A 26,793-nucleotide genomic window follows, 5' to 3' on the forward strand; every position below is an offset into this window, starting at 1 on the left:
TCATGAGCTGTACGCCATGATCATCACAATTATAACAAATTAAGGCTTGACTTATCTCGCTTTGCATGTAATGCGTCAGTCTCATATATCAGTTTCACCTTTTAATTTGCATTACTGAAATTAATGGACTTTTGCACGATATTCTAATTTTCCGAGCTTCACCTGTAATATCTACACACAGAAGCCCAGCAAAATAACCCATCAAGGTTGTAATACAGTTAAACATCAACATAGATAATTTAGATTGGGTTCTTAATGAGCTCCTGATTAATTCCATTGGCTATTAAACAGAATTTATAAGATATTAAATCATTCTGGTCAGTTCAAAGATAATCAAGATAAAAAGAACTTTGCTTTTGTAAACTGCCTTGGGAAGAGTTGTATGAAAGGTGATACACTGAACAATAAATAAAAATAAATACATCTCTAGAGATGGCTTCTCCTGACACTGAGAAGAGCTTCCAAAGAGCTTCCCCAGGCACATGCAAAGACTGCAGCACGCCCCGAGGGCAGCAGACACATGCTCAGAGGCCCGCCCTGGCACGCCCCCACACCTCAGCACAAGCGGATTGTCAAGTGGCCCGACAAGCCCCAGTACACTGGGGGACGGACGTGCAACCAGCCTCAATTGGGGTACTCTGAGCTAGTCCAATGGCTCTTTGGACACCAGACGTCGTAGCTAGGGTGCTCTCCAAAATCAGTCCCCAGCCTCGCCAAATAGGAAGAGGGCCAGACTTTCCCTCTCTCTGCTACACAGGGGGACTTCTGCCTTCTAAGAGTGCTGGAGACAGCCATGGCTTGTTGCTGAGTGGCTGGTATTTTTCAAAGGGAGCTGCATTGCTTCCTCATCCAACATCTCCTTGTGCCATTTGAGCCTCTCTAGGGTTGTAAAATTTCAAAAGTGTCTAAAGCTGTGGGGAAAGAGGAGGCTATCCACCCAGGTGTTGGTGTTTCTTTTCTTTTGTTCATTTATTTGCCATAATTCCTTTCACTTATATGAATCACGGGGTATGCAGGATGCTGAAGCCCCCATCACCAACCCCTAGAAGTCCTGCTGCCCCAGATGTGGTTTTAATGAGGGACTCTTTGAGAATAATTGAAACATGGAAGGTGACTACATGTGCGTGCTGTCAGAGATTCCCCTTCGGGAACAGGGCCATAAGCCCAGGGCACAGCCTCTGCCTGCTTGTTAAAACGGCTAACCCTTTGTCCTTATACAAAACTATGGTGCGACCACACTTGGAGTACTGCGTACAATTCTGGTCACCACATCTTAAAAAGGACATTGTTGAACTGGAGAAGGTACAGAAGAGGGCAACCAAGATGATCAGGGGCCTAGAGCACCTTTCTTATGAGGCAAGACCACAACACCTGGGGCTTTTTAGTTTAGAAAAAAGACGACTGCGGGGAGACATGATAGAGGTCTATAAAACCATGCATGGTGTGGAGAAAGTGGAGAGAGAGAAATTCTTTTCCCTCTCACACAACACTAGAACCAGGGGTCACTCCATGAAAATGATTGCCAGGAGGTCTAGGACCAACAAACAGAAGTACTTTTTCACACAACGCGTGATCCACTTGTGGAACTCTCTGCCACAGAATGTGGCGACAGCCAACAACCTGGATGGCTTTAAGAGGGGTTTGGATGACTTCATGGAGGAGAGGTCTATCAATGGCTACTAGTCGGAGGGCTGTGGGCCACCAGCCTCAAAGGCAGGATGCACTACCAGTTGCAGGGGAGTAATGGCAGGAGAGAGGGCACGCCCTCAACTCCTGCCTGTGGCTTCCAGTGGCATCTGGTGGGCCACTGTGCAAAACAGGATGCTGGACTAGATGGGCCTTGGGCCTGATCCAGCAGGGCTGTTCTTATGTTCTTATGCTTGCATGCAGAAGGGCCAGGTTCCCTCCCTGGTGGCAGCATCTCCAGGTAGGGCTGGGAGAGACTCCTGCTCGTGACCTCGGAGAGCCGCTGCCTACATAGACAATACTGAGCGAGATGGACCCAGCGTTTGACTCGGTATAGAGGAAGCTTCCTCTGGGTTCCTATGTTAGCCAGGCTTAGCAATAGCCTATAGACCTCAGTACTATCATTCAGAAACACTAGAGATTCTTAAAATAAGAGCAAGCACTAAGACAATGAATATCCCCCCCCCAATAAAAATAACACCGTAGCAACCCATTTGTATGTTTAGTAAAACTGTGAGCTCTTCAATGGAATATTGCCACACACCATTAATCTGCAATCCTGCATCTGCTTACTTGGGAGCAAGTCCCATTGAACATGCACAGGATTGGGTTGCAAGTGTAGACCATATTAGCTGTCTATATTTGATTATATCACACTCCACCCCAGGAAATAATCTCCTTTTGGAAAGACTAGGCAAAGTGGGGAAGTAACTTACCTAGCGAGCAAGAGCTTGTTGGTTCGAATCCCCGCTGGTAGGTTTCCCAGACTATGGGAAACACCTCTATCGGGCAGCAGCAATATAGGAAGGTGCTGAAAGGCATCATCTCATACTGCACAGGAGGTGGCAATGGTAAACCCCTCCTGTATTCTACCAAAGACAACCACAGGGCTCTGTGGTCGATAGCAACTCAAGGGCACAACTTTCCCTTTAGCATAACTTACGTTTCTCACTCTACTCATGAATCGGTGTCTGAAAGCGTCATAGTTTCCTATTCTGAACTTTAAGTTTCAGTTTCGGGGGTGGCAGCTTCAAAAAAGTGAAAAGCATTCACTTTTTCACTGACACAAGCATCTCCACTCTTTCACATGTTATTTTCTCCCTTGATTGCTTATGTCAAGGGTTCTCATACTTCAGTTGTGTAAAAGATTGGGACATCAGAATTTTCCCTCTTCCTAAAGGGGAAAAGAGCATTCAGAAGTACTTTGCCTTTGGCTTGACTTGTTCTGCTCCTCCAAGGCCCATGAAAACACACAGACAAGTGATTAAAAATTAACAGCGTTTATTCGCACACAAATCTTGACAGCCTTCAGCAAACAGCACCGTGTTCAGGCACCGTGTTCTTGGCATGGATCAGAAAATTTGGCTGTCGGAAATCGAAAGCTATCTGTTTTCACACTTTCTCCCCTTCCTGTCTGCCTCCCTTCTCTCCTTCTCGTGGCTACCCTCGTGTGTGGTTCCTCGAAGGTGTTCCTGTTCTCTCATCCTCCTCCCTTATATCCTTTCTTAGAGTCACCCACTCAATTATGTTTCCTTGTTTGTCTTAATAATAGTTGGTCAGAAGAATTCAGACCACTGATAACCTATAACCTAATTTGCCACCCCTTTGTGGCCTATAAATCAATCGGTCAATCATACTGTGCGTAGAATTTGCGCACTCAATACCTGCAAAATCTGTATCTAAGTGTTGTTAATGAAACTACCTATAGCACCACTGCATCACACAGAACTTTCTGTGGTTTATGCTCATCCTGTCAAAAGGCCACATCCCTTCAAATTGCCTTTGAAGTAGAACTCAAGCTGAATTGGGAAAACTGCCAATATGCGCTTGGTCGTGCCCTCGGGTGTACCCCTGAAAGAACACTATGTATGTATGTATGTATGTAATTTAAATACATTTCTATACTGCCCAAAATGCACTCGTTGACATTTGGAAACTGCTTGAAGCTTCTAAAAAAACACAAACCAAAACAGATCATGGTGGAGATAGCAGAGAGGGCATGTCCCTGCAATCATAGGCCCAAAAGCCTAGTTTCTCCTAAAATCATTGTCAAGCAGACTGGTCAACCTGGCCATAGAAAAATGCCCTTCCTGGGGTCTAACAGTCACCAGGTGTGCCTTGCCTACAGCTCCTATCACCTCCAGCCACAATGGCCTCTGGTCTGTAGTCCAACCACATCTGGGGACCCTGGCTTACATGTTTTCTCAAGCATTCATGCCGACGACATAAAAGTCTGAGGCAGGTGAGAAGCAAGGAGTCCAGGGCCTCCTCGCCACCATGACCCACGAGCAATAAGCTTGGCAAACAGAACCAACATCGAAAGCTTCTGAAACATTTGAAAAGACTTTTACAACACTCGGGGCCAAGGGTGTTGTTTGCTTAGCAATCCAGTTAAATGCAGTCGCAATGCTAACCACCCCTACACCAATGGATCCTGGCACTGTCATTTCTCCCACTAAACATGTATCTTCCCCTGTTCGTTACTTGCTTTCATAAGATGTCCAGACAGGACATCAGAAGCAGCCCCGAGATGTCAACATTCTGCTCAAGACAAGAGAAACCAAATCAGGCGCAGAAACGATGATTTACTTTCCTACAAAAGCCTGATTTATTTGCCATTTATTCCTGAACGAACAACTGAACACAGTGGTGCCATTGTCCAGAGTTTTAATGGAAACAATTTCTTCATGCCAGACTGCAAATTCCTTGGACTTCCATTGAATGTCACAAAATAGGAGAAAGCGCAGCATTTTTCTGTCTATTTGAAAACATTTCTCTAATTAATGACTCCACCCCACCACCCCGCAAGTGTTTACTGTCGAAGAACGAAAATCTCAAGCTGCACAAGTTAAAGCAGCTCGCTCTGCCTATGCAGCTGCTTTCTCATCTTGCTGTTTGGGAACTTGTCACAGTGAAGCAGAGGAAGAACTGGGGTGCGTTGCTCAAAATAGCCTCCCCTGTCCCTAAGCAACAAATGGGCAACTGATCAGTTATCTGTGCTTTCACACTGCAGTATTGGCCATGCAAGAAACCCAGCGATAACGTACCATTTAGTTGGCCATGTCACTTAGTTTTATTGCACTACAAGAAAGCAGATGGCACCCTCCTGTTCCTGCGCTTTTTGTTAAATAAAATAAAGACTTTTATTCAGAAACACGGCCCCTCCCTCACACACAATCACTTCTGCAATCCCATGTGTACATAAGAGCTACCAAGGGTTGGGGAACTGGAATATTGTTCAGTGTGGTGGGAGGCTGGAGCCAGGAATTGCCCAAGGGAAGTCCCTTCTGCTCATACTTGGGGCATTCAAAATCCAAGCTGGCAGCCAGTAAGATTTGCCAGGAGCTCATAATGAATTCAATTTAGCTGCTCTGATTTGAGGTTTAACTTGCTAATATTACATCACAATGTTATGGTTTACTCTGCTGGGCTTCTGTGTGTATATATTATTATTGTTCTGGTCTGTGACTGTATTTGATTTGATTTGAATCCAAGCCACAGGGCTCTCCCCAGCAAAGAAGGATGTGTAACTGTCTTGTATGACGAATTTGCCTTTCTCCTCCAGCAGCACCCCAAATTAGTCAATTCCACACACGTCAAGCCATCACCACTCCTGTGCACGGCTGGTGTGGCAGCTGCCTCAGTGTCTCCCTCTGCAAACAGGATGGACGGACTTGGGCCGCCCTGCACTCAAATCAACAAAAAGTGGGCAAACAAGAATCTGCTGCACAGGACAGGTGTGATTTTGCCAAGCACGGCATAGCCACTGGACAAATGGCCACTGCCACAAAAACAATACTTCCTGGCAGTGTGCATAATATGTGCAGAATTATTGAGGACATTTTTTATTTTACTGTTGAATAGATGGCTGTGTGTCTTTTATCCTGTTTGCCATACGAATGCCAGGCAGCATCTCAGCCAGGTAATTATTAAAAGCAACAGAAAAAGTAAAAGTGAGTGGCATAACCAACTCGTTTCTGCTTAATTTTGCATTTTCACCTTAGAGTACATTAACTGTTAGCCTTTGCGAAGATCAGTGAATTTTAGCTGCTCCACCTAGCTGAGAGAACACTCTCCCTAGTTTCACCAGAACGTGCTGCTTGTGATTGCTACTTAAAAATACACCATTTCTTTCAAACTTGCCAACTTAATTCTTCCATGGCTTCCCCTTATGCTCCGCTCCCTCGCCTTCCGTTTCCTCCCACACCCACGTGATCTGTCTGCCTTTAGAGGCTTTTCAGATCTAGTTGGACAACAAAAATATCTCCCCCATTAGTCACAAGCTCACCACTTCAGCCAAGTCGATTACTATGCATGTGCCATGCACACAGAAGGATCAGGTAACCTAAAGCAGTGCAAGTAGTGAAGGCCTGGGGAAAAAACCCAGAAGAATTTGGAAAACGGGTTCCCCCACTGAAGGCCAGAGATGGGCGCTTCCTAGCTTGTGAACGGAAGCCTGCTTTCCTCTGGCCAGCCTTCTGCTTTGATCGGGTGACTGGGGGATAAACTAACCTCCTGATTTGGCCCCTGCTCACCTTGGAGATATTCTCTCACCTCAGAAACATGGTGCTTCATCTCCAATAGGGGGGAAAACAGCCTGTTGCCCAACCAGACTGTATGGGGAGTTAAAAGAAAGTCAAAGGGGGCATATGCGGAAAGAGATCTGTTGTGCCTCAGGAGGTAAGAGAGCACTAGCAAAACAACGAGTTTCTTCTAGCCTAGATGATGCCAAAACTTTCTGATTTCAGAGGGTAAAAGTTTATTTACTTACTGTTTTGTTTTATTTATATTTCATTTTATTCACTACTTTTAGTATTTTTCTACTCTACTACTTTATTATTTACTATTTTTATTTATTTTATTTTATTTATTTACTATTACTTTATTAGTATTTTATTTACTACGGTGTTGATTGTTTTTATTTTCCTTATTTTCAAACACACACACACCCCCCATTTTCAACTAGCAAAATATCAGACATGCTCAGATACTGAAGCTTGCGTGTGGATCGCCAGCCCTACATATATCTGCAATTATTGTTTAGTATACTCATGACATGAGGAATATAAATGCCTGAGTTTTATTTTCAAAAAGGAAACTCTTATGCACTATGCTGGTATGAGGTCCATCTTGTGTCACTCTCTCTGGTTTTTCAGGTTGAAGCAATGGCCAGGAGCGCTTTTTATCAGGTTCGGCTGATACATCAGCTACTCCCATTTCTGTAGGCAAATAACTTTAAAACAGTGGTACATATGCTGGTAACCTACAGGCTTGACTACTGTAATGAGCTCTACATGGGGCTGACTTTGTACATAGTCCGGAAACTACAGCTGGTACAGAGTGCAACAGCCAAGACTGGTCTCTCGGACAACCCGAAGGGACCAGATAACACCGATTTTAAAAGAACTGCACTGGCTGCTGATATGTTTCCAAGCGAAATACAAAGTGCTGGTTATTACCTATGAAGGCTTTAATGGCTTGGGTCTAGGGGTACTTAAGAGAGCACCTTCTTTGTTATGAACCCTCCCGCCAATTCGACCATCTGGGGAGAACCGATTACAGTTGCCACTGGCTTGTTTGGTGGTGACTTGGGACCGGGCCTTCTCTGTGGCTGCCCTGGTGCTCTGGAATGTGCTCCATCAAAATAAGAGCATCTCCATCTCCGATTGCTTTTAAAAAGACACACCTGTGTTCCCAGGCTTTTAATTGAAATTAATTGTAAACTGTTTAATTGTTTTTCCCCTGTGAAATTGTTTTTACTTTGTTTTATATGTGTGGTGTTTTAAATTGTGTACACCACCTAGAGATATACATATCAGGCTTTATATAAATATTATACACAAATTAAAAAAAATTGTCTTGTATATATTTCAATTTCCCTCAATTATTTCCCCCCTCAAAAGAGTCCCATCTCCGCATCATGGCTTCAGCATTTTTAAAAGCTCATATTTAAACTCAGCAGCGCCATCATTTAATCATGGAAACTGTTCAGTTCATTGGTGTTGTACGACAATGTCTTCTGCCTCAAGTACAGCAATCCTTTCAAAAGGAAGCCTCGTACGTGTTTGCTCCCCAGGAAGTCAACCCCCTTTACAATCTGCATGTTCCAACTTGGTTTACCATGAAGGAGAGTGGGGCTGTAAAAATCACAGCACAGCTCCTTGTTCTGCTATCGGTGAAGAGAATATCCTGCTAAGTCAACATATTCAGGCGTGTTGACTGCAGGGGCCATTGATCACAGAGCCACAGTCTGCTGGCCCACAAATAGTGCCCCCCTCAAGTGGCTGGGGAACATTAACTCAGCCTGGCAACTACTGTTGGGAATTCTTTCCTCCATCATATTCCAGAGCAAAAGAAAGGAGATGATGTACTTCTGGAGGTCTTCACCATATGCAAACACATCCAAGCATATTTGCACCCGGGAGAAAACCTATTCACTCTCCTGTTCGCTCACTCCCAAAGACTGCCATTTCTGGTTGCCTTCAGCACAGCTTAACTTTTAGCAGAAAGGGAACGAAGCTAGGGAAAGTTGGCAGTGGATACAGGAATTCAGGTGACCAGAATCCAATGTCAATAGTTCCAAAGCTCATCAGGAACGCTTGTGCAAGAGAGAAAAGCTGAAGGTTTCTTCCCCTGTCAGAAGGAAATGGGAACAATGCTTGGAGAGAAACACCGTGATGAAAACAGCAGTGCAAAGACTGGCTGAAGTAGCTAGCTCCCCAAGCCTGTCGAAAAGCCTGGAGTTGCCTGTTACATGAAAAACTGATCAAGTTCAAAGAAAGGAAGAACAGGCACTTGCTTCCCCACTGGGAAGCAAGTTCCCCCTCTCCTAATTGACAAGATGAAGCAAGAAGACAAAGCGACTCCATCAGTGTGTGGGGAGAGGTAACTATTCCCCAGTGTGTGGGGTAACATGTGGGCCTCTGGTTCAGATATTCAGAACATGACTGGGCCACTGAAGCTCCTGATCTTGCTGAAAAGACTCACCCTTCCCACATCCGAGAGCTGTGCATGCTCCCGTCCTGCAGCTGGTGCCTAAAGGACCATTGATGGTTTTCTTGCCACTAAAGGAACTCTGTGCCGGGTTGGGATGACTTGGGGGAGGAGATTCCTCCTATCCAAGTTCAGAAGCTGCGTGCAATCCCATTTTCTGATTGGGAGGGAAAAACAATGCAGGAAAGGGCTCCCTCCTACCCAGCAGCTGCACCAAGCTCTTTAATGAGGCAGGAGGAAAAGCCCTTTGTCTCAGCTGCCACTTAGCAGATGATCACTTCCTCTCCCTCCAACGTTGCTTTTTACTGACAGAAAATGAATTTTTAAAAAATAAATGGAAGCACACACAGCTCCTGACCTTGAGGAGGACGTGTCTCTTCCCCTAACTAGGATCGTGAGAACAGCCGTGCAGTTGGGGCCCCCAAGTCAGCCCAACTCAGCTAATCTTTCAACTTACAATGTGAGCAGAGAGAGTTCTTTTAATGGCAAGAAATGGCCCTTCAGTCACCAGGTGCAGGATCAGACTCCAACCCTCTATTTCATGCTTCCATGCCTTAAACCACCACCTCTTGATCTTGCAAAACAAGAATGCATGTCCAGGACTAGACTGACTCATCATGATGGTCGATATTTACACTTTCCACCCGGGGGTGGGGGATGGGGGAAGAAGGAAAAAGTAAACCATCTCTCTTCTATACAGCTGAACAGGAACTGAAAACCAAAGTGGCCAATATATTGGTATATTCCATACTGAATGGATGTCTTGTTCTCTTTCTAACCAAGTCCAAATATTCATCTGGCAGTTTTTAAATAGATGCAGAATGCTAAGCATCTGCCAGAGAAAACTCTTATCCCAACTTTCCAGGAGCTGCGTGTGAATTTCCACGCTGTACCCTTTGAGTAACATCGAGTTAAGGACAGCCACTGTCTGCGCAGAGCTAAGAGTTTCCATTTCCAGCATCAAGAGCATTTCTACTGTGGATGTCTTGTCTAAACACACAGCTAGATTCTAGTCTCAGGGGGTTGAAAATGAACCAGTAGAGGGTTTGATCCTTTAATCGCTACATTCTCAAACTGTAAGCTGGGATCTCCTCTATGGGGGAAAACAGCACAAGGGCTGGGATTCTGGAAGGGATCCCCCACAACAGGAAGACCAGCAGCTGCAGGGAAAGATCCTCCTCGGGACCCAGAGCAGGAGCTCTACTGAGCTGCAGTAGGGTTACTCCGTTCTCATCGAGGTAATTGCCTATAGCAGCTGAGCAAATCTTGCTTCCAGGCAAGAGAACCAGGGTGCCAGGAAGCAGGTGCAGACACTTGCTAAAATATTATGTCAACATTAATTCACACTGATCTACACAAGCAGTGGGACGTGTGCTGTGGTGCATGGGACTCTCCCAAGCTGCATGCCACAAGAAGGTAAACGAACAAGTCTGCCTTGAGCCCAAAGTAGCAAGCAATGCTAAGAAACCTAAATAAATATACTATCATTTGGGGGACGTTAGGACACATGCAGTTGACTGAAGGGAAATATTTGTTCCCCCCACCCACAACAGTGAATTATTTCAACTGAAGTTGATATTCAAATAAAAATATCAGACCTGCTACAATACCTTTTTTGCACTTTCGGGTCCCGCTTCATCAAAACGAAAACGGACAATACGGAAGTCTTTGCAATAAATGATTAATTCTGTTGGATTAAATTTAAGCTTTTGGTTGGGGCCCAGGACTTTCTGTTTCCTCTTTGTGTCATTCACTGAAAAGAAAAAAAAGAAGATAGTTATATGTCTTGGTCTGAAGAACAGAGCATAGGAAACATCACCAATCTGCAAATGCTGAAGGTCATTCTAGTAACATTCACTGAACTATGAAAAAATAAAATCGAACTCTTACAGTGCTAAGAGTCTGCCAGCCCCCAGCCCACTTTAAATGAAAAAAAAACTTAATACAAAAATACAACCATAACAAAGAATACACCACACAATTACAAGAAAGAAAACAAAGAGTAAGGGAGGACATCATTAAGTTTTGAGTTCCAAAAAGTAATAACCATAATTCATCATTGTACAAATTTATCTGCTTTTAAATTCAGTTCTGATCTTCTAAAATAAATTAATTTTATAAGGGATGCAGTGTCTCAAATACATTTATACCAATCTCTTAATGAAGGTGGATATGAACATTTCCAAGAAGATGAGATACAGAGTCTTGCAGCTAAAAAACAAACCAACCAGTTTCAAGTCCTCTAAAACTACCCCTTTGACATAACCCAAATGGGATTATTTTTGGATCATATGTTAAGATGTATCCGGTTATCTCCTTTACAATATTCAGAACATTCAACCAGAACTGTGTAATTAAAAGGGCAGGCCCAAACCAAAATGGTAAATGTCAGATTTAGGGCTTTGACATCTCCAACAACTGCCAACAACTTATAAATAAATGACAATTGCACAGGTGTTAAGTACCAACAGTATTATAGCTTCAAGAAACTCTCTTTAAGGGTAATATTCCCCAAATACTTCAACATGCTTTTCCATAGCCAACAGCATTCTTCCAGAGAAATGGACTCTTCCAAATCTTTATCCCATTTATAATCATAATGTGGCCACTCCCCACCTCCCCCAAAAATCTAGCAATGAATAGTACCATTGACTTGTCAGATCTCTAAAATGAGATGTCATTAATAAATCTTCAGATTCGTTACCATTGCTGCATACTGTAATGGCAACTTCCACAGGGCATAGCCTGATCCTGGACGTACGAAAAGAGAGCTGGTTTGGTCCACTGTCTGTCTCAATGGTGACATTAGCCGTATTGGATATGTAGTCACTGGCATTACGCATATAGGGTTAGTTGTCGGAGGTTGTGTTCTTATTGGTGACACTGTCAGGTTTTCGGTACTGATAGCGTTTCCTCATCGGCGTCGTGCTCAATATCGAGAACCCCACTTGTGAATCTTTGGAGGATCGAGCCAGATAGTGTACTGTCAGTGCATTCTAGGACTGCAAGCAGTGATATTCTTGTCTTAGGGTCTAAAGCAACATCCTCCTCTCCTGCCACCTCTTCTCTTAAGTCCACATAATCCGCTGCTTGGTAGGTTCGCAGTGGTGTTTCTGCTGGTGTTCTGTATGGCCTACAGCCGCAATAATAAATTGATTGATTGTTTCTGCTGGTGAATGTATAGGCATTTTTGCTGGAGATAACTGTCGGTTTTTGGTGCTCCTTTAATGTCGATACTGAGGACAGCACTGCCTTCGACGCTGTAGTTTTCGGTCTCGGGCAAGTCAGTGTAGATGGTGCAGTGCTCAACATCGTTGTTGGTATCGTGGTGCCTGGTTCCACATCTGAAGTTAGAGTCGATTAAACCGCTGTCGGCGAGGGCATACTCCTCCTGGAGCCCAGGTTCCACCAGGAGTAATGTCGATGCACGATCGGTGGCCGAAGTGCCTCATCACAAGGCTGCCCGTAGTCAAAGTGCGCGGTTCTTTAGTGTTTGTTCTAAGAATGAGCAGCATATCTGGCACGACGCCGGATTGCGCTGCTCTCCCAAACACAGCAAACACGCATCATGACTATCCGTCATCGGCAGTTTTGCGCGGCACTCCGTACAGTGCTTAAAATTTGTTTTAGCTATTGTTTTTGAAGCCTTTTTTTTTTTTAAGGACTTCGCTTAGAGTAGTCGTTTAACAGCTCTTTGTCGGTAGGGGTCATTACAATCCGCTCACCACCGGACAAGTCCAGTACTCGCTCCATTTAGTTTCTTGTTCCTCCATCCATATTGAGTTGCCGTTATCCTTGTCAGTCTTTTCTATTTTATCCCATTTGTTTTCACCAAGGAACAAATATTACAAGGTGTAGATGCTTAGGCAATCTAATAGAAACTGAACAAGAACACGCCCCAACTGCCGAAAATAACGGAAGCACGGAGCATGCGCAGGGCAGTTGGAGGCGTAGTGAGGAGCCAGCCAATCTATCCATGAGGTCCCTGCGCAGGCACAGAACCCATTCATTATGAATGCAACAGATCACAATCCATATTCTTTGGTAAGACATTCATCTTAATCACTGCCACCCTTCCTAACTAGGAATGGGGAAGATTTAACCACGTATTTAGCTCTTCCTTAACCTCTACTTGAAATTTCTCATGATTAAATTTTGATATTGATTCCAAGTCTTTTGGGATCCAAACTCTCAAATATCTTATTGGTGAAACAGTAAGTTTGCTTTTATATTTTTCAGTGAAAGAGTCCACCATTTTCTGCTCTAAACTGAAACTTATCCAATCTGATTTAGAATAATTTATCTTATATCCTGAAATATCACTGAACAAAGATAACGTATTAAATACTGCTAAGAAAGATGTTTGTAAATTAGTTAACACAAGTGCCATATCATCTGCATACATGCTAAACTCGAACCCTTGTTTACCTATTAACAGGCCATGGACCTTGTTATCTTGAACAGCAATTGCCAAATATTCAATCATTAAAACAAAAAAATAAAGGAAATAAAGGACAGCCTGGCCTAGTGCTCCTCTGCAATTTAAAAACTTCTGATGGGTATCCCTTAGTTATAACTCTGACCTTAGGAGACAGATACATTAACCTAACTCAATCAGTGAAACTTCCAGCTATACTGAAGGCCTTTGATACTGAAATTAAATGTTCTTTCCAAACAGTCAAATGCTTTTTGAGCATCTAAGAAAATTAAAGCACTTTCCTTTTTAGTATAAATTTCCCAACACAATCAACTAAACGTTTAATATTAGAAGAGAAGATAACCTTCTGCCAGGAACAAAGCCTGTCTGACAATGCAAGAAGGAATAACTATTTAATCTTGTAACTAAAATGGTCACCCAGACTTTAAAATCTTGATTCCTCAAAGCTATTAGATGATATGAATCTGGATTTGTCACATCTCTCTAAGATTTAGGAATTACAATCAAGCTAGCATCCTTCCAGGATTCTACAATATTAATTAATTAATTAATTAATTAAATCTCCAATAGTCAAATATAGTGACTATAAGAGATCAATATAATTTTAATAGTACTCCACAGGAAGGCCATTGCTAGCCCCTTTATTACATAACCCAGGGGTTCTCAAAACTGAGTCCCCAGATGTAGAACTACAACTCCCATCATCCCCAGCCATAATGGCCAAAGGCCAAAGATGGGAGTTGTAGTCCAACAACATCTGGGGAACCAAGTCTGAGAACTCCTGGCATATGCCTTACATTCATATCCAGTTCTTTCTCCAAAGTGCTCATGACAAGTTAGCTTCACTATAGCTCATTGATAGATTCAACTGAGACCCGAGGACTTGCCCTTGAATCCATAGGATTCCTGGCATATCCTTAAGCAACAATCCGCTGTACACTTCCCTGGTAGTAAGCACCACTGAGACTACCCAATGGGACTACCTTTTAAGCATCCATAGGATCAGTCTGCATTCAATAACCACATACTTTCTTGGACGTGCATATACGTTCCAAGAAGCAGTTCTGACAGTTCTGTGTTTATTTGCAAAAGCTAAATGCACCAGCAAAAGAAATATTTCACCTCTCACACCTACCTGTGACTATCTGCTCAATGCATGTTAGTGCAACATCATGTTCTCCTAGGAGAAGGTTCTTGTAATGGAATTTCTGAAATACAGAAGAGAAGCTCGTGATACATGCAGTGACTCGCTTCGGCTTTTAGCAAAGGACACATGCATGGGAAGAGGAGCATGTGGCTGGCACCAAGAGAGGAGCTCCCCTTCTCCACTTAGGACACAAAGGGAGGCCGCACGGCCCCTTGCCCAGACTACAGTATCATTCTACCAAACAAAACAGTTACAGTTAATTAGTTCTCCACATATCAGCTATTTCCAAAGAATGAAACTGAACAGAAGGCAGCCAATAACGTGAGGTGGTGAGACAGAGCCAGAAGGCTTCTTTCTGATTGACCAGCACAGGGAGAGGAAGGCCTGGCTTTGCATTTCCCTCCCCCCACTGATCCCCGGGACAAGTAAGCTTAGCATTAAGCCTGGTCCAAGAGACAGACCTCCAAACTGGAGTGGCCGAGACGGGCGCCTACATGGGCCAAGAATTGCACAGGCAAATGGTGCCATCGTAAACAATCCAGGAGGCAAGGAATGGGTATGAACCTTCACAACAGATTTATGACCAGCTGGGTCCTGCACAGGATTGCTTTTGAGACAGACAATCATACTTCTATCCAAGCAAACAATCAGTATTTTTTTAAAAAGTAGTACTGTAAAAAAACCAACCTGAAGTGGCATGGGATCATCGGTAACAAAGGATATCTTGAAATTACTGCAGATAAGTTTCCCCCACAGGTCATCTTGGTTCGTATCTGTTGCAATGCATTTCCTCACAAAATTCACTTCATTCACCACAATTTCACCTTTAAAGAGAAAGGGGAGGGGAGGCAATTAAGTCACCAAATTACTTTCACTGCATGAATTCTCACAAGGCAGCAGTATGCAGAGAGAATTCTGGAAATAAACCTGTGGCTGCCAAAAGCTGATTTGCATAGACAGCTGCTTACACACACACACACACACACAGTTTGTATTGCTCACCCAGCATCATAGCTCTTTATGGAAAGAAAAGTACTAAACATTCACTAAATAGTCCTCACTTGGAAGGATGAAGAATCTGGAGGTACTAAATATCCAATGCAAAATATGTCTACAACTCTGAAATATGACTTCAGAGCCGGCATCTAAAAATCTCAATGAGAAATTCCTCTCTTCTGAATGGGAAGAGTCTTCCAAATATTTTAGGCAACGCCCTTCTTATGATTCTAGTTTCTTCTACAAAATCTTAACACCATCCATCCTTTCAACATTTGGGCCACTCCTTCCGACTGAACAGTCATACTACAGGCGTAACCCATTGTTTGTGGGGGTTCAATTCCTCACCTACAACAGTGAGTAACGAAACAGTGAATAATGAGTCATTGTGCCTATAGGAATTAGGGGTGTTAGGTTCCTGCAAAGGGGTGGTGGTGTCCAAAAGCCAGTGGGAAATGGTGAAATTACTTGAAAGAAAGTGCCATTCTGTGCTCTCGCATGTCTCCAACTGTCCATCACTACTCCAGAAAACCGTCAGTTTGGCCATTTCCCAGCAAAACTTGTGGGGGGAATCTCATTTTCTTCAACAGATGAGCCACAAAATGGCTCCTTTACACAAAACGGTGGCAGGAAATTACCTTGGAGGTCATTTCCGGCCACCTAGCGACCACGGATACGTAGGTATTAACCCTTTGTATACCTGCATATGTCAAGGTTGGGTGGTTATTTGTGGGCCGCAGATATGTGAAACCATGAATAGCAAGGTCCACCTGTACTTGCAACTGCACACTTTCAACCACAGGAAAAGTCTAAGAGTTGTCATTTAACTGGTAGATTTCAAAGAACAGGACACCAGCTTTAAAAAAAAAAATACAAGGAGAGAAATATGTTGTTAGTAGCCAACACCCCTGGCATCCAAGGGATTTGATGCAATCCCACAACAGACCACAGAAAGAGAGCACAATAAATTGTAGCTAGGGATTATGGGAGTTGTAGTTCAACAAAAGCTGGAGAGCCAATGCTGCCTACACCGGAACTAGACAATGTGTGGGTCCATTTGCATGCAGGAAGTAAAGTGAGCAGGGGGGTCTTTGCAAAACTGGCTTAAGGGATCTGTCTATTCATTCCAACACAAATTGTGTACAGCCAAGAGCAACCAAATCTCCTGCTTCCCTTATCACCAGCCCGTAAAACATCGGAGACAAGAAGCGAATCTGGGCAAGTCACCCAAAGCTAGCCATGTGTCAAATATACAGTTTCGTAGTTTGGCTTCTCAAGGGAAAAGGTAAGCAGCACAGCTCTTGGCAGGTACTGCACCCCATAATATGGGCTCTATATTTAGTCACTTCTGCTTCTATTTTGCAGGCACAAGCTGTTCTCGGTCTTCGCTTGTGTGTGATATGAATAGACGAAGATCAGCCACAAGAGACAAGAAAGGCGAATCTGCCAGAAGCTATAAAAGAATAAACTGCCTGCAACTTTGGAGAAGCTGCTACCAGTCTGTGTAGACAATACTGAGCTAGAAGGACCAACGGTCTGACTCGACAGAAGGCAGCTTCCTATGGTCCTACTCCTCTCCAGCTCAAATAACTATATCCAAATTAAAATATGAATTTCAAAAAATCTGTCATCAAAGTTGGGTTACATATTTCAGATGCAGTTAGATAAGCAATACTCAAGTTACTAATGCAGCTTCATAGAGAACCAGCGTCATTCACTGAGAGCCAGCGTGGTGTAGTGATTAGAGTGCTGGACTAGGACCAAGGAGACCCGAGTTCCAATCCCCATTCAGCCATGAGAACTGCTGGGTGACTCTAGGCCAGTCACTTCTCTCTCAGCCTAACCTACTTCACAGGGTTGTTGTGAAAAAGAAACTCAAATATGTAGTACACTGCTCTGGGCTCCTTGGAGGAAGAGCGGGATATAAATGTTTATTATTATTATTAATAATAATAATAATAATAAAGAAACAACTGGCATTTTTAAGAGAGCTGTAAAAAGGAGGTCCATGAACATTTGACTAGCCCAAACTTCGCTGTTCCACACCAACTCTTACAAATGCAAACAGCCTTCAAGAGCAAAGTCTTGCTTCCACATCTACTGCAGTTAGGCTGAGTTCTCACAATCACTTTCCTGTCCTCGGAAGTTAGTGAAGGCCAGAGGGCGAGTCTGGCAAAGAAAGGGTCAATATTGCTGGGTTGCTGTGGTGCCGTACCCACACAATCTCAGTCAGCAGCTATGGGGGAGCTGATCACAGGAGCCATTAGCTTCTAGGGACCCAGAAGGAATCCCAGCACTCCTGGACCCTGCTCTCATGCTGGAAAGCCTTCACTGTGTCACTAGCCATGCTCCCGTTGGCCCAGATGCCAGAGAGGGCAGCCACAGCTTTGAGCACGCTTGGCCACACTCAATGCCCAGGGTGCTTCGGAGCTGTTTAAGCCACCAAGGGGGGTGAGGAAGAGTGCATGGTCATTCAGTGTGGGTGGGAGACCAGAGTGCCAGTTGACATAGTCATTTATGGAGCAGCATGCAGGCAGCCAGGACTGGTGTGGGGCACATGTTCTCATGAAGAAGAGATCTTGGTCAGGGTATCCAGCAAGATGACCAACCCAGATATAATCCTGGATTAGATATGCCAACTAGTAGTGTATAATTTACAAGATTCCCACCATGCATGGGTTCTTACAATCACAATGTTGTTGGCCAAGCCAATTTAACCAGGATTAACATGGTCATGAGAATGCAGCCTTAATGCAGATTGTCTTCAATTCATCGTACAGAAACATTAGCTCTGTAGTTTTCTGAAACCAGCCAAAATGAAATATGCCAGCTCCCTAACACAGAAAATAGATAATATAGTCATCCCCTTGCCAATTTTGGGTATTCGCGACTGGGAAATCGTGACCAGTCTTGCCAACCATGACCTGAGTACCCATGGTTTGGCAAGATGTTTTGGTGATGGGGGGGTTTCGTGATTTGGGGGGGGGGTTTCAGAAGTTCAATCCACTCATTCCTCTTGCTGACCTTGCCAACTACTCACAATTTAAAGTGATTTTTAGTGATGGGGGTGTGTGTTAAAAAAAATGCCCAGAGGTTCAATCTGCTCACTCCTCTTGCTGACACTTGACGATTTTAGGGGATATTTTGGTATTTTTCCTTTGATTTTTAGCACTGCGGTTCCCCTAACCCCATTTCCCACTATTTTCAATCACTTGCCAACCGTGAATTTGCCAATCACCTGGTTTTCTTGGAACTAAACCCTCGTGATTGGTGAGGAATGACTGTACAGCAATGCAACATGAAAAACTGGGGGTGAAAAAGAAGGCAGAGGCAGGTCAAGGAGGGATGCCCTGATTCTATGATTTTAGATTCTATTATGAATGATATTTGTAACCCAGCCCTTTCTCCACAATTACTGTATTTACCCGAATTGAAGACCAAGTCCCCACCCCCACCCCAAGTTGTTTAATAACAGGAGGTTGTCTTAAATTCAGAGTCCTGTTCCTTTTGTGTAATTACAGTATAACCTGTATTTAACTTCTACTTTTTAAGGTGATCGTCTTAAATTCAGAGTCCTCATCGATTCGGGTAAATACAGAATCCCATCTTATGGAATAAATACAGAATCCCATCACTGAAACTTCATCGGTTTCAATGAAAGAATTAAACACATACTTACATTTCTCCCATTAAAATCAAGAAGCCAAGAAGTGTTTGACAGGATTGTGCCCGCAGCATTTAAACAGTTCTCCTGCCGAGCACTTAGTCTGACCCATTACATTATTTCTGTAATCTTCAACCACCACTCTAGCAGTATTACTATCTACACATTGCAGAGGGGAGGGAGAGAGGGAGCAGAGTGTTTGGCTTGCAGCTCACACTTCATAAAACGAACATTTATAGACAGCTTTTCAACAAAAGTTCTCGAAGTGGTTTACACAGAAATAATAATAATAAAGAAGATGACTTCTTGCCTCAGATGGGTTCACAATCTAAAAAGAAACATTAAGAGACACACCAGCAACAGCCACTGGAGGGATGCTGTGCAGAGGCTGGATAGGGCCTGTAGCTCTCTCCCCACTAAATGTAAGAGAATTGCCCCTTTAAAGGGTGCCTTTTCGTACAGTTAGCAGGGACCTTATAAACCTTGCAATCACTGCTACTTCTCTCGAAATGAAACCCTTCAAATTTTTCCAGCCGTAATAGCCACTTGTTAGTTCAGGGGTTCTCCAACTTGGGTCCCCATATGTTGCTAGACTACAACTCCTATCATTCCCACTGGCCATTGTGACTGGGGATGATGGGAATTCTAGTCCAGCAACATCTGGAGACCCAAGTTTGAGGAACTCTGTGTTACTACATTTGGGAGGCCCACAAAGCAATATCAAGAAACCAAAGCAGTATTTTAACTGAAATAGTGTTGAAAACATTTGCTTTTCAACCAGATTACAGTCTCCTAGCTATTTCAGACAAAACATTCCTCGTCAAAGTGCTGGATATTAAAACAGAGCGGATTTATTAGTATGCTCACAGCATTTAAATGTAAATTTCCTCTAATCCACTTCTAAATGAATCTTCTGTTCAGTGTGCACAGTAGCTATTTTGAAGTTCAAAAGGGAAAAACACCATTCTGCCGAGATTCTCCTTGTAAGCTCATGAAGTGCTTTTTGAAAATCCTTTTAGGGAATTTTCATGAGGTCTTATGACGTGTTAGTGGGCCCGCAAGAGACTGCATGCTGCTTTGTTAACTGTTGCCACCTGTTCCAATTGCATTCCGTATTCCTCCCCATGAATTAAGACTCAAGATGCAGAAACTGATGGCAAATTACATTTGGAGCTTTTTCCAAATTAAGACACTTCTATAATTAAGTTCACTAATCACATTATTTCTGTGGACACTGCAGAAAGAGTGCTGTATTGTTTAGTAGGACCTCGTGACACTATGGCCAACCTAATAAGCATGGAAAGGCTGTTTGGGTGAAGTGATAATTTAGAAAACCTGAATTTTCTGCAAGCCTCTGCAGGCAGGCAATGTCTGTGACTGAAGCACTACTATTTCCAACAGGCAATTTCTAACTGGGCCCAATGACTGTCCAAAATAAGTCAATACCTTTTCACAATTTAGGAAGTCTAACACAATTCAACCTCCTACTTGGAAGCTGCAAGTATGCAGAAAATAGTTACCCTTCCCAACTGACTGTCTGGATTGTCACAGCAATGTCCATACGTTTAGGGTTGCCATATTCTGGCTTTCCAAATCCGGGTGCCTAATTTGATTATTATGTATATTAGCTGGAAAATAATTACTGAGCAGAATAGAGACCGCATGTGTTGCTCCATAACTCCACTTCTACAAGGGCTAGAGCTTAGCTTTTTAAAAAAATGAAATCTGAAACCTGGGAGGATCTGGGTGAGATGCTTAAAATCTGGGCGAGACCCGGAATTTCTGGGGAAACCCGGAATTTCAGGGGACAGGGCAAGTCTACTTACGTTCCATATAAAACACACTTTGCAGCTACTGCAGCAAGTGGCATTCAAGCAAACTGCCGGCATTTGACTTGCTCAGTGAGATGGAACTGCCCATGATGCTCCCTGCTTCCATGTTTGTTTCCACTCTTTCCTCCTGAAATAGCTGTCCTACCACTGAGCCCTGATTTAGAAGAAAATAGCACTCAGTGTGCTTCAGTGAGGAGGAAGGCTTTGTATGTTATAGCTACGGCTGTAATGTTTAGTTAATAAATGGGTTTGTTTATTACAGATGCCTTCTGATCTGCAAGACATTATTCTTATGACTGCTTACAAAACCCTGAGAGGCAAGCACCACTGAAGAGGCATTCTCTTCATGACCTCCCTCTCTCACACCCATACACACAGGAGGTAATGCCTCTTAGGATGATGTCTGCACTGCCTTCTACATGCATCGTAACAACAAAGGCGGCTTCTTTCCTCGCAACTACTGTTTTCAATCACATGCAAATTTATGCAGACTTAAATCACTTAAATTCCAGTGGCAGCAGTGGAAAAGAATAAAAAGCAAAGAAACTTCCAGCAACAAGATCTGCCCCGATCAAAGTTCTGTCAGATCATAATGTACAGCATGCATCAAAGATAATAATGATACAGACATCGAGGCTTTTTGCTTATACTTGACAGAGATTAACACACTTCAAAATAATCATCACTCATTTGTTACCAAGCCAGCCCCAATAATTTCCTGTCCTAGAGCTGTAAACGAGTAGAGAGTTAAGAATGACACACCAAGGTCAGAGCGATTATAAACTCCCTTCTGTCAAAAACCTGGTTCAAAAAATGCATCGTGTCTACTACAGAATTAAGGCAGTTACCAGGAACATTCGTTTGCTTAAGCAGATTGCAATAGTTACTGCCAGAGATGGCAAGTCCAGCGCACCATCATGCAGTTTAGACCTCTGGGCACAGAGTGCCTCAGCGAAGGGCCGACACACAATTCCGAGTGGAGACTCAGTGTCGCTGCCTGGAGGAGAGCAGCATTCTTAGCTCTTGTTCTCAGTGCTCGGTCGGCTTCTGTCTTAGTATTCTTCCAGCGGCGCTCTAGGCGTCTTTTGACTTGCTTCATCTCTAGGAGTTCCTCAGAAAACCAAGGAAGCCGAGATCCATGAGCCCTAAGAGGCCGCTCAGGAGCAATCTCGTCAAGCGCCCTCGTAGCCCCGATGTTCCAGGCATCAATGAGTAGCACTGGCGAGTTGCCTACCAGATGGCTGGGAAACTCCCCAAGTACCCTCTGAAAACCATCAGGATCCCATAAGACACCTGGGGCGGGCCATCCGAATAGGTCCAATGCCCCTGCGGAAGGAAGGTGCGGCAGCCACCCGCAAACGAATTAGGGAGTGATCAGACCACGGCAAGGGACAGATAGATAAGTCCCCCATTTTAAGATCACGTCGCCATTGCTCCAAGACAAAAACCAGGTCCAAAGTGTGACCACCAATGTGAGTCGGGCTAGAGATAAGTTGTGATAAGCCCATGGCTGCCATGAAATCCCAGGCCATCATCAAACCCTCACCCAGGGACGGCAGGTGAGGAAATCCCCCAGAATCAAAGATCTGGGGTTCATAACCAGCAGGCCCGCAGCAAAGTCGAGAAGCTCAGGAAGGGCCGAGGCCAGGCAGCAGGGCAGCCGGTACACAAACAACAGCCCAAGCTTATCGCAAAGACCCAGCATCACGAAAAGGCACTCACAACCTGTTGCCTACAGGGCAGAGCCCCTAATCAATGTGAGATCTTCCCTATAAATCATTGCCACTCCACCTCCCCGGCCAAGGACCCGGGCTGATGGAACATGGAAAGAATTGCCCTTTCAGTGAGCAGGAGGCCTAGCTAGAGATATCAAGGCCTGGGGGTGGGGGGAGAGAAACACCAGGAAAACACAGGTCCCCCCCTTCCCCCCTCTCTCTGGGGAAGGAAAATCTCCCCCCTCCCCTAGGCATTCACATTGCTAGGCCTAACTCGTATTGCTGCCGGGGGCAAGGCACACACCAACAAACCCCATACAGACAGGGTTGTGTTTTGGGTTTTTTTAGAGCTCTACAAGTCAAGGCAGTTGAGAGAAAAGGTTTTAGGGTTGGGCCAGGACTTCTCAGCCCTACACAGCTCCCTGCCCTGGCTTCTGTTCTGCACCCTCTAGCATCCCATCCCAATTCATGCCTGGATTTCAAAACTCCACAAAAATACTATCCTGCAACATGATGCGTGCTTGGCTCTAATTCTATTACACACACAAGTTTTCGACTTCCCCAATTCTCTGTAATTGCCCAGTACGCTCAAGTGAAGCTCTTTTTGAGGCAGAGAATCCCACTGGTCTTCTTTCCAGCCATTCCCGTTATCTCCCAAGTTAGTCTTCCAGTTCCTTGTTTCAAAAGTTGAGGCTGTGCCCAGGTCATAAGGAAGGGTGATTTCAGTCAGCTTCTGGAATATAGCTAAAATGGACCAGCGCCACAGGAATTCTCAAACCACGTGCTGCAAGAGAACTAATAGGGCACCACCATAAGCGCGCCCCCTCTTTTTTCTTTTTAGCTTTTCTTTTCAGGCACTGAGTAATTCTAATAAGTAATGGGATACAGAATTATTATTTTTTAATAATACCACCACCACTCACCCACAGAAGAGGCTGCCTGCCACATCTCTGCATGACTCACTGCACTGGCCAGACATCCATCCATCCAGCTGACTGCTGGTAGGGGCAGATAATCCTGCTGCATCTTTGGAGGTGATACAGTTGGAGCATTCCATCGTTTCCAATTCAGAGATGCAGCAGAATTACACCCACTCAAACGAGGCTGCCCAGCATCTCTCTGCACAAGTCCTTGTTCCACACATGGCCCAGAAAGGTACATTGGTACTCACCGTGAAGGTGTCTTCTGGCTGGTGTAGAAGAGGTCACCCAACGTGGGATTACATCCCTCCACATGCTCCAGAAGGCAGGAAGTAGAAAGAACTGAAGACTTAACCCCATGCATGTGGGCGTATACCTTCAGTACCTAAAACAGCTCAAGCTCCAGAAGAAATAACATAACCACAACATGAACAGGAAAATAGCATAACATAACCCAGGACAAGAAGAGGAAGAGCAGAACAGAGTAGCCCTCCCTCCCGGGTCAGAGATCCAGCCAAGGAAAAGAAACAAACCCCGGGTGGGCCTTGGGTGACCTCTTCTACACCAGCCAGAAGACACCTTCACGGTGAGTACCAATGTACCTTTCTCGGCTGGTGTAGGAGGTCACCCAACGTGGGAGATACCACAGCACCAACCACGGGAGGGAAACAAGAGTCCCCAAACACTGGATCTACTGAGCCGGAAGGACCCTCTGAAGGACCCTCCGACCAAAGGCCGCCCTTGCCGAGGCGTGCTCGTCCAACTTATAATGTCTTGAAAACGTGAATGGAGACGACCACGTAGCTGCCTTGCAGATCTCCTCCAGCGATGCCGCGGAGGACAGTGCCGCCGACGTGGCCGCTGATCTTGTCGAGTGGGCCGTAACCTGATCAGGAACTGGCAGGTCCTGCAACCTATACGACTCCACGATACAGGACTTCACCCATCTGGCGATGATTGCTGCTGAAACCTTCAGACCCAACTTGGCCGACTTGAATGCTACAAACAGGGCGTCAGATTTCCTAAATGATTCCGTCCTATGTAGGTAGACCTTTAGCGCCCGACGGACATCCAAACGGTGCCATTCCTTCACAGCAGGGTGTCTAGGTTCTGGGCAGAATGAGGGAAGAAAGATGTCTGCAGCCCTATGGAAGATTGAGTTCACCTTGGGAGCGAAGGACGGATCGGGAATGAGTCGAACTGCATCCTTAGAGAAGACACACAGGCCACTCTTAACGGATAAGGCCTGCAGCTCCGAGCCCCTTCTGGCCGATGTTATAGCCACTAGAAAGGCCACCTTCCATGAAAGTAGCTGAAGAGAGGTGGAACGCAGCGGCTCGAACGGGTGAAATTGAAGCCCTCGCAGCACCACATGCAAGTCCCAGGATGGGAAACGGTGACAGACTGGCGGCGATAAGTGTGCTGCCCCTCTCAAGAATTTCTGTAAAAGAGGGTGTTTAGCTTGGGAGGCACGCTGTTGTGGGAACAGCATCTGGACCAAACACGCCGCTTGCCGCTTGAGGGTGTTAGGTTTTAGGCCCATGGAGAGACCATCCTGCAGGAAATCCAGTAGCTCCCGCAACTTACAATTGTCGGGCTGCAGACCACGCCGAGCCGCCCAACGAAGAAAACTTCTCCAAGTTGACTGATAGATCCTATTGGTAGAATCCTTCCTGGAGGCGAGGATGGTCTCAATAACCTGCTCCGACAATCTTTCCCGGCCTAGGATAGCCCGCTCAGCTTCCACGCGGTCAGTTGCAACCATTCTGGTTCTGGGTGGAGAATTGGGCCTTGCTGTAGCGGGTCTGGACGACAAGGAAGTCTGAGGGGCCTTTCCACGGCCAGCGCCACGATTTCGGAGAACCAGGGTCTCCTGGGCCAGTAGGGCGTGATCAAAATCATGGAGGACCGGGACCCCCGAAGCTTCCTCAGGCACCGAGATAGTAAAGGAACTGGAGGAAAGGTGTACAGCAGCGAACGAGGCCACGGTGTCGACAGAGCGTCCACTGCTTCCGCCCCCTCCGACGGGAAGCGCGTATAGAACCTCCGCAGCTTGGTGTTCTCCCTGGACGCAAAAAGGTCTACGCACGGGTTGCCTAGCCTCTCCGTCACCCACTGGAATACCGAGGGATGGAGGCCCCACTCCGCCGGCTGAATCGGCTGTCGACTGAGCCAATCCGCCCGTACATTGGAGGCCCCGCTCACATGATGTGCCAGGATAGATAACAAGTTCCACTCTGCCCAATCCAGCAGGGTCACTGCCTGTAGATGGAGCGACCTCGACCTCATCCCCCCTTGCCTGTTGATGTGTGCCTTGGTCGCGGTGTTGTCCGTGCGCACCAAAACGTTCCGACCCTGCACCAGCGGCCGGAAGGACCTTAGGGCCAGGAACACTGCCCGCAGCTCGAGCCAATTGATGCTGTGACGGGATTCCTCTCTGGACCACTGGCCCTGAGCAGATTCGTTCCGGCAGTGTGCCCCCCAGCCCCACAGGCTGGCGTCTGTTGTGACTAGAATCCTTTCTGGTTCCAGAAACGGTCTCCCCTGGACGAGGTTTTTTCGAACTGTCCACCACTTGATCGCCTCCCTCAAATCCCTGGGTAGGAGAATCTTCTTGTCTCGCCACAGCGCAATTCTGCTTTGATGGGGAAGAAGAGCCCACTGCAATCTGCGAAGGTGGAGCCTTGCCCAGGGAACCGAGTCCATGGCCGCTACCATGAGCCCGAGAAGTCTTGCTAACTTGAGGAGGCTGGCTTGGTCTTTCCTCAACACTCTGCTGGCCAGGGATGACAGGACCTCCAACCTGTCCTCTGGAAGGAACAGTCTGCAGACCGCAGTGTCCATGATGACTCCCAGATGACGAAGGCGCCGGGACGGTGTCAGGTGGCTTTTGGCCAGGTTCACCAGGAAGCCGTGCTGTCTCAGTAGAGAGAGTGTCCTGGACAAGGCAGAGCTCACGGCCTCGGCTGAGCTTGCTCGAATCAACAAGTCGTCTAAATAAAAATAAAGATGAATGCCCTCCATGCGAAGGATGGCTACTAGGGGGCTCAGGATCTTTGTGAAGACCCTGGGGGCCGATGAAAGTCCGAATGGCAGTGCTCGGTACTGAAAATGCCTTCCCTTGTAACAGAAACGCAGCAGAGGTCGACTGAGGGGGTGAATAGGTATATGGAGATAGGCATCCTGAAGGTCTATGGATACCAAGAAGTCGCCTGCCTGCAGAGCCTCTGAGATGGTGCGCAGAGTTTCCATCTTGAAGTGCTTCTTTATCACGAATTTGTTGACGGGGCGCAAGTTCAGTACCGCCCTTGCTGACCCGTCCTTCTTTGGCACAGTGAAGATTACAGAGTACATGCCCCGGCCCCTCTGGTCCAATGGCACCTCCTCTATGGCTCCTATTTC

General features: G+C 45.4%; 1 protein-coding gene across 3 annotated transcripts in view; it reads right to left on the reverse strand.

The window, feature by feature from the left end:
• MTMR10 (myotubularin related protein 10) overlaps positions 1–26,793 on the reverse strand; it is a 60,794-nt gene that overhangs the window by 21,629 nt on the left and 12,372 nt on the right. For all 3 annotated transcript variants that reach the window (XM_053272088.1, XM_053272087.1, XM_053272089.1), the window contains 3 exons: positions 14,952–15,088; positions 14,253–14,325; positions 10,290–10,432 (listed from right to left, as the gene is read on the reverse strand). In XM_053272088.1, the coding sequence (XP_053128063.1) occupies positions 10,290–10,432; positions 14,253–14,325; positions 14,952–15,088 (353 nt within the window). The remainder of the gene's footprint in view (positions 1–10,289; positions 10,433–14,252; positions 14,326–14,951; positions 15,089–26,793) is intronic.

This window comes from Hemicordylus capensis, chromosome 10 (genome assembly GCF_027244095.1).
Source record: "Hemicordylus capensis ecotype Gifberg chromosome 10, rHemCap1.1.pri, whole genome shotgun sequence".
NCBI classification, from domain to species: domain Eukaryota; kingdom Metazoa; phylum Chordata; class Lepidosauria; order Squamata; family Cordylidae; genus Hemicordylus; species Hemicordylus capensis.